At 39.4% G+C, this 12,232-nt stretch overlaps 1 protein-coding gene across 1 annotated transcript in view; it reads right to left on the reverse strand.

The window, feature by feature from the left end:
* Nucleotides 1-12,232, reverse strand: part of LOC135477551 (GATOR2 complex protein MIOS-A-like) — a 30,766-nt gene that overhangs the window by 3,362 nt on the left and 15,172 nt on the right. Inside the window, exons 14-24 of the mRNA XM_064757696.1 lie at nt 11,852-11,986; nt 10,325-10,400; nt 9,084-9,276; nt 8,671-8,730; nt 6,190-6,311; nt 4,780-4,949; nt 3,642-3,707; nt 3,170-3,242; nt 2,379-2,517; nt 1,812-1,853; nt 525-696 (exon numbers count right to left, since the gene is read on the reverse strand). Of these exons, the coding sequence (XP_064613766.1) occupies nt 525-696; nt 1,812-1,853; nt 2,379-2,517; nt 3,170-3,242; nt 3,642-3,707; nt 4,780-4,949; nt 6,190-6,311; nt 8,671-8,730; nt 9,084-9,276; nt 10,325-10,400; nt 11,852-11,986 (1,248 nt within the window). The remainder of the gene's footprint in view (nt 1-524; nt 697-1,811; nt 1,854-2,378; nt 2,518-3,169; nt 3,243-3,641; nt 3,708-4,779; nt 4,950-6,189; nt 6,312-8,670; nt 8,731-9,083; nt 9,277-10,324; nt 10,401-11,851; nt 11,987-12,232) is intronic.

Consider the following 12,232-nt stretch of genomic DNA (forward strand, 5'->3'; position numbering starts at 1 on the left):
CTACATTGTACTTAACATTTTTTCATTCATATAACGACGGGGAATCATTAGGTGTTTGTGCATATGCTGTGGCTTCTTGTGGCAGGGCAAGTCCATGCCGCCAAACTGCTGACGCCACTGAAGTATCACGCCAGATGCCAGATATGAAACCTCACCCGGTCACATTATACTGACACCGAGCCAACCAGTCCTGTTTACCTGCTCTAACCTCTTAGTGCTGAGCAGCAAGCAGCAACAAGCAACATTTTGAAATTCTTTGGTACGACCCAACCTGGGTTTGATCCCAGGTTTCCCCGACTTCGAGACAGACGCTCCAACCATTAGTACAATAAAGTGGTCAAATGGTTAATAAGAACATCTGTGAATACTTCATCTAAACTTTGACACATAAAATGCATTTTCAGAAGCAAACAATTAGGTGATCCTGATAATAAGATAGGAAATTATAGGAAATCAGCAAAATGTGTCACCTGAAAAAGCCTAAACTGAAGGTGGAATAATGTGCATATGAAAAGTGGACTTACCCGTGACTTTGTTTGCTGGGATCCATACAGGCCTGGGAAGGGTCTCTGTCTGACAGGATTGTTGGAGGAGATGGACTTGCCACAGAAGTTACAGCTGACATACACCTGAGACGGGGGCTGGGATAACCCAGAGAGGCCGGAGTTACAGTAACGCAGGTTGTCCAGCTCCGCCCTCAAACCAGCAGAAAACCAACACTAATATTTGACTTGTTCTTTATTTGACTTATGTTTAACACAATACTCAGGAATTTTTCACTAGCACAATAGGTGTAGCTGACAGTGGAGAAAACTGAAGTAAGTGGAGAAAACCACGGCAATTTGCCAGGTCATATCTCACCTGTCATGATCATAAGGCAGCTGCAAGAATGGTGTTTTCATTTATTTATTCTTCTGATTGTTTTTCACTGACACACTCTAAAATATTTCAGTAATATTTATTCATTCATAAAATCTGACTGGTGCTCTACACCATACTCAAGAATATTTCACTTCTACAATGGCAGCCAGTATAGTGGTTGGACGAAACCGTACACCCCCTGGGGGAAACCAATGACCATCCGAAGGTTGTTGTCAGACCTCCCCACACACGGCTGGAAAATTCTCTGGTGTAAGGCTCCTGGGGCTAACCACCCTGGCCACAGAAGGAATCTACAAATTCCACGTCCAGGGTAAGGTTATCCACCTTGCTCTCACAATACACACAAAATTTCATCAAAATCTGCTAATATTTCTGAGATGGACACCAAAGCATTGCAGAAAAACAGACTAAGAAATACAAATTAATACCCCTGGTTTTTGCTGAAGCTTTGGATAATAAAAAATACATAACCCATATTTTTACAAGCCAGAAGTGAAAGTTTGGGGCTTAACGTCCCACTTACGACAATCTTTCAGTAATATGACGAACAGGAGTTATTATGTAGGTGTGTGTAAATATACTGTGTCTTCTTGTGTCGCAAGGCGAGTCCATGCCTACAGAGTGCTGCCGCCACTAAAGTATCATGCCCAAGACACCAGACATAACACCCCATCCAGTCACATTATCCTGACACCTGGATCACGTTTCCTTGCTCTAACCTCTCAGTGCTGAGCACCAATCAAGGCAGCAATGAGTACCATTTTTAAAGTCTTCAGCATGACCCGACCCACGTTTGATATCACCATTGATAGGACCATTAGGCCACTCTAAGAGGTCTAGAAAGTGAATTGGTAAGTATTCCATTTAGTACTTTGGGGAGAGAGGAGTAGATTATCAACTTATAAAGCCTACAGGAATCTTCTGGTTACCTTTGGTGCCACAGCCGCCATCTGTCCAGTAAGTTACAATAGCTGGAGATGACAAAAAATAGAAATCATTGAGGCATTCAATACATTAACACGTACAAAATGTTGCTAGACTGTTTCATTCTATCTACATGTAACTTCTAATTCTAATTCTAGATTTCACAAATACACAGTGACAAGCATTAGGTTTAACACTGGACTTTAGTAATGGTTTTATTTATTTATTTGATTGGTGTTCTACACCATACTCAAGAATATTTCACATACGCCTGCAGCCAGCATTATGCAGGGAGGAAACCGGGCAGAGCTTGGGGGGAAACCCACGACCATCTGCAGGTTGCTACCAGACCTTTCCACATACGGCCGGAGAGGAAGCCTGCATGAGCCGAACATGAACTCACAGCGACCGCATTGGTAAGAAGTTCATGGGTCAATGTACTGTGCTGGCGCACTAACTACCTCGGCCACAGAGGCCCTCTGTAGTAATGTAAGACGTAGGTTCCATCTGATATACTACATGGGGTGAACCGCAAAAATGAAAGAAATTTCACTTTGCATAAATGATCATACTTATCAATCCATGCTTGGACCCGCTTGTCTTTGGCAATTTCACTGGGAAAAGTGGAGATACAAGCAAGGGCAGCTGACTGCACATCTCCCGTGTTGTCAACATACTTCTCCAGCAGAGTAACACCCTCTGTTGTCAGACCTTTGAATCAAGGGGAGATAGTCAGAGATATACAAGAGGGTACATTTAAAATAATGATTTCTGAGCTTCATGCTTTCACCTAAAAAATGAATATGTTTTAATTACCATTGTAATTTATTAATTTTTACTCTTTTTTTTCGGAAAAATGTTTCTGCCTGTTTCTATTGTTTACAACTGGTCAAATTCAGGACTAAAGGGCACCTGGGAAGATCGCCATGGAAACCATAAGCATGTCAGATAAATGGCAAACCACCTGACGTAAAGCCAATGCCAAACCAGTTGGAACTAGATCCAAACATGCCTCCCCATTGATCTGTCTTGAGATAAACAACATGTGTGTCTATAGCCCTAGGCAACACCAATATTCTTTTCTGTTTTACAGTCCAGGCCACATTAAACAAAAATTCAAAAAAAGAAAAAAGTTACTGAACTTCCGGATTTCCAATCATATAAATGTCTTCAACAGGTAAAAATTGCTGAGACAATCTGCACATTTCCCACAAATAATTTTTCAGTTTTATTTTCATACCCTCCTCTGACACAGACAAAAAATAAAAGGTTCCCTCTCTCTGCAAAACAAACATTTAAATTGGTTTGGTTTTACACACAGTATTTGAAGGCCTCCAGTGCGTTAACTGAAGGCCTGACGTACCTGTCAGAAGTATACCCCCTAAATCTCCCTCCTCCGTCAGTCGTGCCGTAAGTCTGTCGATGTAGTCAGCCAACTGGCAAAGAAAAAGAAAAAAAACATGCCCTTAAGCTTAAGTAAGTTTTAACACAAAGCAGATTTGAACCTATTCTCCTCATAAGTTCATTCTGAATGCAAAAATGTGTCATTGTGATTAGAAGGAAAACTAGGCAGCAGTATAAAAATGTAAACTGGTACTCTTTATCAAAACCCGCAGATCCAACTTAAATACAAATCATACTCCTGACATCGTGTGTGTATCACTACGTCACACAAGAGAAAGTTTGTTACTAGCTTAATTACCAAACGGTGGTGGTTTACGCTCAGCTGGGCACGCTGGATTCATCTACCCATGAAATTAACGGAGTATGGCATTAAACAATAATAAAATAAATAAATAAGTAGAAAAAAAAAAAAACATAAAGACTACACTCACCTTAATGTCTGAGAGAAATATACAGGCAAAAGCCACTCTGTCCTGAATCTGCATTCCATCCTCATTCTAGCCAAATAAAATAACAACAACAACTTATCACAATGCGGCAGGTTCAATGATCTGCTGTCAAAACCAACTTGCTAGAATCAAATACACAGGTCTACAACAATGCACAGTGTAATACCATGACGTGGATTTGATGTTAGGCAAAACCACGTTTTAGGGCAAGAATTTCATGTTTGCAGAGAGACTCGCGTTCACATGTTGGTCCTATTATTTTGAAGAAATTTGAAGTTGAGAAGCAGGATCATATGTACATGCAAGAGATGAACTGTATCCAATATCGTGGGATTTCCCATATGTCATACATGAATTCTACATCATGGTCCTGAACCTTGAACCTTGACCTTTTATTTGTTGTAAAATGTTACACACTGTATTTATTATAAATATATTATCCTGAAAATATTAGATACATTAATTCAACTATGTTGGATGTCAGTCATCTAGGCAATGAAATCAAAGATATCTAGAAATCAATCACAAGGTGAAAAATCCAAAAAAAAATTCTTTTGCATAAAACAAGCATTTTGAAAGCATTGTTTTCACAATACAGCTTTTTGTCAAAGTCCATAACTGAACAAAAACAGCCATTATTTGTCATAAACCGATGAATCTGCCCGAAACTTGAAGCTGATCTGTAACTTCTCCAAGTAAAGCCATATACCGAATTTAAATTCAAAATAATAAAAACAAAGTTTAGAAAACTGCTGCATCACTGTTTCATCTGTATGTACATACATGTATAGTCCCACCAGGATATCATCAGAGGCCTAATCACGAAAAGTATAATTGTAGATATTGTATAGTTCTCAAGTTCGCCTTTTTAATCGAGTCCAGTCTTATTCTGACCAGACAGGTACAAATATCAGTTCTGAAAGTGAATTAAGTGACAGTATTATCATTATTAGGGATTACACTTTCTGAATATTGTATTGATGGCAATTTGGTGCCTGACTCTAAGGTCGCTGGTTCGAAACCCGCAGTGGTCTCAGCCAAATTTCAGCACTAGAATCTGTCCTATATTCAGAAAGTGTAATCCCTAATAATAATAACACTGTTATTCTGACCAGCCTACCAAAACGTCTTCATAGTCCAGGCGCTCTCCTGTGAGGAAGGCAAACATAGCGCGTAGGTAAGGGTCCGTCAGCTGTCGACACAGCCCCATACACATCCTCTGCCAGAGAGCAGCTGGGTCTTCTGTGTAGCCTGATAATGCCATGGCAACCGCATTCAGTGTAGAGGCACCTGCAAATGTGGTCAGAACATTCTGACTTGAGCTTGCAGCAGATATTGTGATAGGCCTGCTGGCATGCTACAGAGTCAGAGTCACCTCAGAGTAGTCAGAGTTAGAGTCAGAGTCAGAGTAGAGGCACCTGCAAATGTGGTCAGAATATTCTGACTTGAGCTTGCAGCAGATATTGTGATAGGCCTGATGGCATGCTGCAGAGTCAGAGTCACCTCAGAGTAGTTAGAGTTAGAGTCAGAGTCAGAGTAGAGGCACCCTCTTGTTTTAACTACATGCGCTTACGTGTAGTCCTTCTCTCCTTGTCTACAGTCTAATTTCTCTCTTGTTTGTCCAGTGTCAATGATATTTTTGACGAACAAAGTCTGCCACACCTCTTCTCCGTTCACGTTTTCACTCGTATCGAGATGGCCACCAATGTGTGCACACGAACTGCTTACGTCACACGCGTCGTAGACATTGTCATGAGAACGTCCGGACGAACACGAGCACTGCCGAAAAAAAAAGCTGATGGACTGATGAGACTACTGAAGCGTACAAAACAACCACCAACAACTTCGAGTAAGATAAAGCAGGGAATGCTCGTGTTCGTTCGGATGTTCTCATGACAATGTCTGCGACGCGTGTGACATAAGCAGTTTGTGTGCACACACTGGCGGCCATCATGGTAAGCGTGAAAGCGTGAACAGAGAAGAGGTGTGTGAGACTTTGTTCGTCAAAACATTGCTGACAACAGACAATTAAGGGAAAAATTGGACAGTACCTGTAACGATGTTGTTATTCAAATACATTAATTAGCTATATTCTCTTTTACATCTACATGTGTACTTAGTACATGTCATCCAGAATGTCATTTTATGTAAACTCATCACCATTAAAAAGGATCACACTTTCTGCATATATGCATAGCACAGATTCTAGTGCCAGAAGAAACTGTGAAAGAGCGCTCAGGATGTTTGGACCAGTGGCCAGTAATGGCTATTGTTACCTCCTACTCTTTGCGGATGGCCTGTTGGTAGAATGGTCTAGATCATTCACAATGAATGCAGGTGATTAGGCTCCCAACTCTAAGGTTGCTGGTTCAAAACCCTAAGTGGTTCAGAGTTAGAATCTGTACTACATCCACAAGGTGATAATACTGTTAGTTACACTGTTATTGGCAATGCTGTACAGCCCTTACAGTTGTCTCTTTTGCGTCTCTTTTGAGTTTAAACTGTGAGGTGTTATTCTCAGCTTACTTACTAGTGGAGTCTGAGGCACGCGACACCTCTGCCCCGTGACTAAGGATCCCCAAGGTGGTATTCAGGTCTAGGTTGAACAAGGCCAGGGCAGCTGCTCTCTCATACCACCCATCCTCCTTCAGGCTGTAAGGAGACAAGAATCAATGGCATGCCGTCAGCTTTCTACAGTGGCCAAGTACACAAAAAAGGTTACAAGACAGTGCTTTTGACTTATTTAACTGTTGCTTAATGCCATGCTGAAACCTTTTTCACTTACACAATTGGCAAGTCACTGACGAACTTTTAGTAAGTCACTGACAAACTTTTGGCAAGTCACTGACAAACTTTTGGTTAGTCACTGACGAACTTTTGGTAAGTCACTGACAAACTTTTTGTACGTCACTGACAAACTTTTGGCAAGTCACTGACAAACTTTTGGTTAGCCACTGACGAACTTTTAGCAAGTCACTGACAAACTTTTTGTATGTCACCAATGAACTTTTGGTAAGTCACTAACAAACTTTTGGTGAGCCACTGATGAACTTTCAGTAAGTCACTAACAAACTTTTGGTAAGTCACTGACGAACTTTTGGTAAATCACTGACGCAGTTTTGGTTAGTCACTGACGAACTTTTGGTAAGTCACTGACGCAGTTTGGGTTAGTCACTGACGAACTTTTGGTAAGTCACTGACAAACTTTTTGTACGTCACTAATGAACTTTTGGTAAGTCACTAACAAACTTTCGGTAAGTCACTAATGAACTTTCGGTAAGTCACTAATGAACTTTTGGTAAGTCACTGATGAACTTTTGGTAAGTCACTGACGAACTTTTGGTTAGTCACTAATGAACTTTCGGTAAGCCCCTAACAAACTTTTGGTCAGTCACTGACAAACTTTTTGTAAGTCACTAATGAACTTTTAGTAAGTCACTAACAAACTTTTTGTACGTCACTAATGAACTTTTGGTAAGTCACTGACAAACTTTTTGTACATCACTAATGAACTTTTAGTAAGTCACTGACAAACTTTTGGTAAGTCACTGACAAACTTTTTGTACGTCACTGACGAACTTTTAGTAAATCACTGACAAACTTTTGGTAAGTCACTGACAAACTTTTTGTACATCACTAATGAACTTTTGGTAAGTCCCTGACAAACTTTTTGTACATCACTAATGAACTTTTGGTAAGTCACTGACAAACTTTTTGTACGTCACTGACGAACTTTTAGTAAATCACTGACAAACTTTTGGTAAGTCACTGACAAACTTTTTGTACATCACTAATGAACTTTTGGTAAGTCCACTGACAAACTTTTTGTACATCACTAATGAACTTTTAGTAAGTCACTGACAAACTTTTGGTAAGTCACTGACAAACTTTTTGTACATCACTAATGAACTTTTAGTAAGTCACTGACAAACTTTTTGTACGTCACTGACGAACTTTTAGTAAATCACTGACAAACTTTTGGTAAGTCACTGACAAACTTTTTGTACGTCACTAATGAACTTTTGGTAAGTCACTGACAAACTTTTTGTACATCACTAATGAACTTTTGGTAAGTCACTGACAAACTTTTTGTACGTCACTAATGAACTTTTGGTAAGTCACTAACAAACTTTTTGTACATCACTAATGAACTTTTGGTAAGTCACTGACAAACTTTTGGTAAGTCACTGACAAACTTTTGGTAAGTCACTGACAAACTTTTTGTACATCACTAATGAACTTTTGGTAAGTCACTGACAAACTTTTTGTACGTCACTAATGAACTTTTGGTAAGTCACTGACAAACTTTTTGTACATCACTAATGAACTTTTGGTAAGTCATTGACAAACTTTTTGTACATCACTAATGAACTTTTGGTAAGTCACTGACAAACTTTTTGTACATCACTAATGAACTTTTAGTAAGTCACTGACAAACTTTTGGTAAGTCACTGACAAACTTTTTGTGCGTTACTAATGAACTTTTAGTAAGTCACTGACAAACTTTTGGTGAGTCACTGACAAACTTTTTGTACGTCACTAATGAACTTTTAGTAAGTCCCTGACAAACTTTTTGTACATCACTGATGAACTTTTGGTAAGTCACTGACAAACTTTCCAACATGCTACACCAATGGGCTTAGCCAAAGTCAGAGTGCACAAAGTGGCACATGGGGACCGTTGACCAGTTACTGTTGTTAAGGCTTCATAAACAGTGAGAGCAAAAAGAGTCTCTAAATTCCCAGGCTGGGTTTGAACCAACATATTTTATGTCCTGGCTCCCTGAGTGGGGTTTTGATCCAGTGTAACAGAATATGTGCCTTTCTCAATACTTTATTAGCTCTTAAACCCTTATAAATTAACTTGGTTACAAAATTTTCAAGAGATTGTGTGTGTTCTTTCATTCACTGGAAATCCTATTGTTTTTTTTTCTTTCTATTTTTTAAATTATTTATTCAGATTCCAAATCAATTATTTGAGCTAACAAGCTTCCACCTGTGACCGAGTTTACCTGTGCAGTTTACTGCCCAATCCTTCAGTAGTCCAGCCACACAGCTGTAGAGCGCGTGACCTGATGGAGAAGAAAATGACAGACTATAGTATCAGCTTACCTGTGTTTTTGACTAAACACTATGATGAACCTTTTGAAAAATTTATTACTAAACTAACTTGTCCACAAATATTTTAAAAATGGTAATTATTTCTTTAACAGTATTTTATCCCAAAATTTGCCAGAAAAATAAATATTTAAAAGCAAAAAAAAAAGGTCTTAATATGTTACCTTAAACTTTCTAAGATCAATAGAACTCTCTAAATCAGGCAAAAAGAGCAAATTTTCCAGGGGAGAAGGGATATTTTAGATCAAATTCAGTAATTACCCCCTCCCCTTTCCCCACCTGGTGGGACACTAATTGACTGCTGTACCTGACGTCACTCTGATACATTCTCAGGGGAGAACTGTGCTCGAGGTCCGTGAAATGTTTATAGTGCTCCGTGGAACTATCCCCGTCAAGCTCAGATTTGTCTCCCCTTAGCACATGCTGAACTCCCACAAACTTGGATATGCCGTTCTTCACCTGGCTATGTTTCTTGTTTTCTTCAATCAGGGATTTGACAGGTAAATCACGTTAAGGACAAGTACATGTAAAACGTAACGCGGACATTTGGCAGGTAAATCAAGTTAACGGCAAGAACAGGTAACAGGTATGACAGAATCAAGGATTCGACAGGTGAAACAAGTTAAGGCCAAGTAACAGGCATCACAGAAGCCGGAATTAGACAGGTGAATCAAGTTCAGGGTAAGTAACAGGTATGACAGAATCAAAGATTCGACAGGTGAATCAAGTTAAGGTCAAGTAACAGGCATCACATAAGCAGGAATTAGACAGGTGAATCAAGTTCAGGGTAAGTAACAGGTATGACAGAATCAAGGATTCGACAAGTGAATCAAGGACAAGTATAAGACAGGTATGAAAGAATCAGAGATTTGACCGGTGTATCAAATTAAGGACAAGAACATGAAACAGGTGTGAGAAATTCAGGGATCTGACAGGTGAGTCACGTTATGACAGGATCACTGATTTGACAGGTGAATCAAGTTAAGGGTAAGCACTAGACAGGTGTGAGTATCAGGTTTCTTCAGGTGAATCAAATTCAGGATTATATGGCAGGGTGTGGGTTTGACAGTGAATCAAGTTAAGGGCAAGTAACAGATAGTCCAGAATGAGGGATTTTACAGGTGAGTCAAGATCAGACCAAGTTACAAGTAACAGAATGAGGGGTTTAACAGTGAATTAAGCTAAGAACATGTATTAGACAGGTGTGACCAAAAAAAAATAATCTGACAGATCAATCAAGTTAAGGACAACAAGTATGACAGAATCAGGGATTAGACAGGTTAGTTACGTTTGTACATTTGTATAGGGACATTTCTTACTGCACAAAACTTACAAAAACCCCTGTGAGCACACTAAAATTATGGCTTGGTATTTAACAATAATTCAGTCAAATTATTGTACTCTTGCTTGCTTAGGACTCTAAAGAATTATTTTAGTTATATCACACAGGTGAATCCTTGTAGCAGCCCATCTACTGTATGGCTTGAACTGGGTCTGCCTTTACAAGGAAACCACATTGTGGTTCTTGTCACATGAACAAAAGGATATAATCCAACCACATCCACAGAGTCTTCAGATTGGGTTCATTCTCCATAAGCTCAGCATTTTCCCACAACTGCTCCATCTGGAAAGGGAGTGACGGAAATGACCAACTGTTAGGAGAGTGAGAGCTTGGACACCAGGAAGTATGTGAAGAGTGCTTCAGTGAGTGCTTAGGATTTAACGCCATACTTAATAATTTTTCAGTCATTTGACAAAGAAGGAATCCTTAGAGTGTATGTAATGTGCCCCCTTGTTGCAGGACGGATTTCCACCGCTCTTTTATCTAGGGCTGCCTCACTGTGATAACCTACCAAGTAAGTCACGCTACCTGAGCATTATACTGATACGGGTCAACCAGTTGTTGCACCATCCCCTTGATGCTGAATGCCGAGCAAGATAGCTATGACTTCCTCTTTTAAAGTCTTTATGTGACCCGACACAGGATTGACCCTGGATCTACTGTCCTTGAAAAGGACACTCTACCAACTGAGCCATCGGGGACAGTAGCAAGGGAAGAGGTGATCACTTTAGCTACAATACCATAATCCTTCAACCCTTTTTCACGTCCTCTAGCACAGCGTAATGACCCAGGAGCCTCTCCCCAATGCCGTCACTGTGAGTTCAAGTCCAGCTCAGGCGTCAGCAACCTGCGGATGGTCATGGATTTCCCCCTGGGTCTGCCCGATTTTCTCCCACCATAATGCTGAAATATTCTTGAGTACGGCATACAACACCAATCAAATAAATAAATAAAATTTTCCATGTCTGCAAGAGGTCTGTCTATTCAAGCATATTCCTAGGGCATTCCTAGAATGATGAAATTGGCCAAACCAAATGTAGACTGATGAAATTGGCCAACCCAAATGTAGAATGATGAAATTGGCCAACCCAAATGTAGAATGATGGAAATGGCCAACCCAATCAAAGTAGTATTGTCTCCAAAATTACAAAGGTGCATAAATCACAATGAAATTTGCTCTTTCACATGCAAAATTTCAGGAATTACATTAAATTCCAAATATAATATCCTTTTAACATTGATTTTTTTTTTACGAATTTTGAACAAGAGGATTTTTACAAGTATATGTGGTCCATTATACAGTGCACACTGTAGTTTATAGATAGTTCACAATATTAAAAAATATCACTCAGACATAAAAAGAGTTCTGTGAATGTTTTCAATGGTCCAGGAGGGGCTCAATTCAATTAACTCTACCTGCATATCCACAAGAAAATATGATCTTTAAAACATATACAAAACTTTTTTGACATATATAAGGTTGGTTTCATAAAGGTTTTCAGTTAAGACAGTTTTTCATGTTTTCACGTTTTTTGCTGGAGTTTTCCCAAAAGCTGCAGCTTTACGTCAGGATATTTTGCAGGTACATAATTTTCTCACAATACTCCAGTGTTTTTCATCAATAAACCTGGGAGCCTTTGTATTCATGAAAAATTATTCAGTCCAGCAAATGAATGAATCAAATGAATAAATAAATCAAGCAAATCAAATGAATAAATATGAGAAGAGCTCACCCTCAAGCCATATCCACTCAAAGCTCTGTGACGTATTTTCAAGGAAATATCGGCCGATTCGAGTTTTCCATTATAACTACAGTCTATCGTCTTCCTGCTGCATGACCAGGTCACATGATCCTCAGCTGACCAGCTCTGGAAACACACGAGCGTGCGAATAAACAATTCAATGCGGGCTTGTGTCAAAGAAAACCAACATCTTCTAATTCTTCTGACACCTGGCCTGTTCATTTTAGCCAATATATACGTAATTGTAGCAGGAATATTTAGTTTCTTTGTTTTCACATGGCTAGTCCATCTGATGAAAAACATATTCATGTCTTTACTTTTTCAAAAAAAACTGAGGGAGAAATGCAATTCTTAGCACCACTTATATCCGTC

This window comes from Liolophura sinensis, chromosome 11 (assembly GCF_032854445.1).
Source record: "Liolophura sinensis isolate JHLJ2023 chromosome 11, CUHK_Ljap_v2, whole genome shotgun sequence".
Lineage (NCBI taxonomy): Eukaryota > Metazoa > Mollusca > Polyplacophora > Chitonida > Chitonidae > Liolophura > Liolophura sinensis.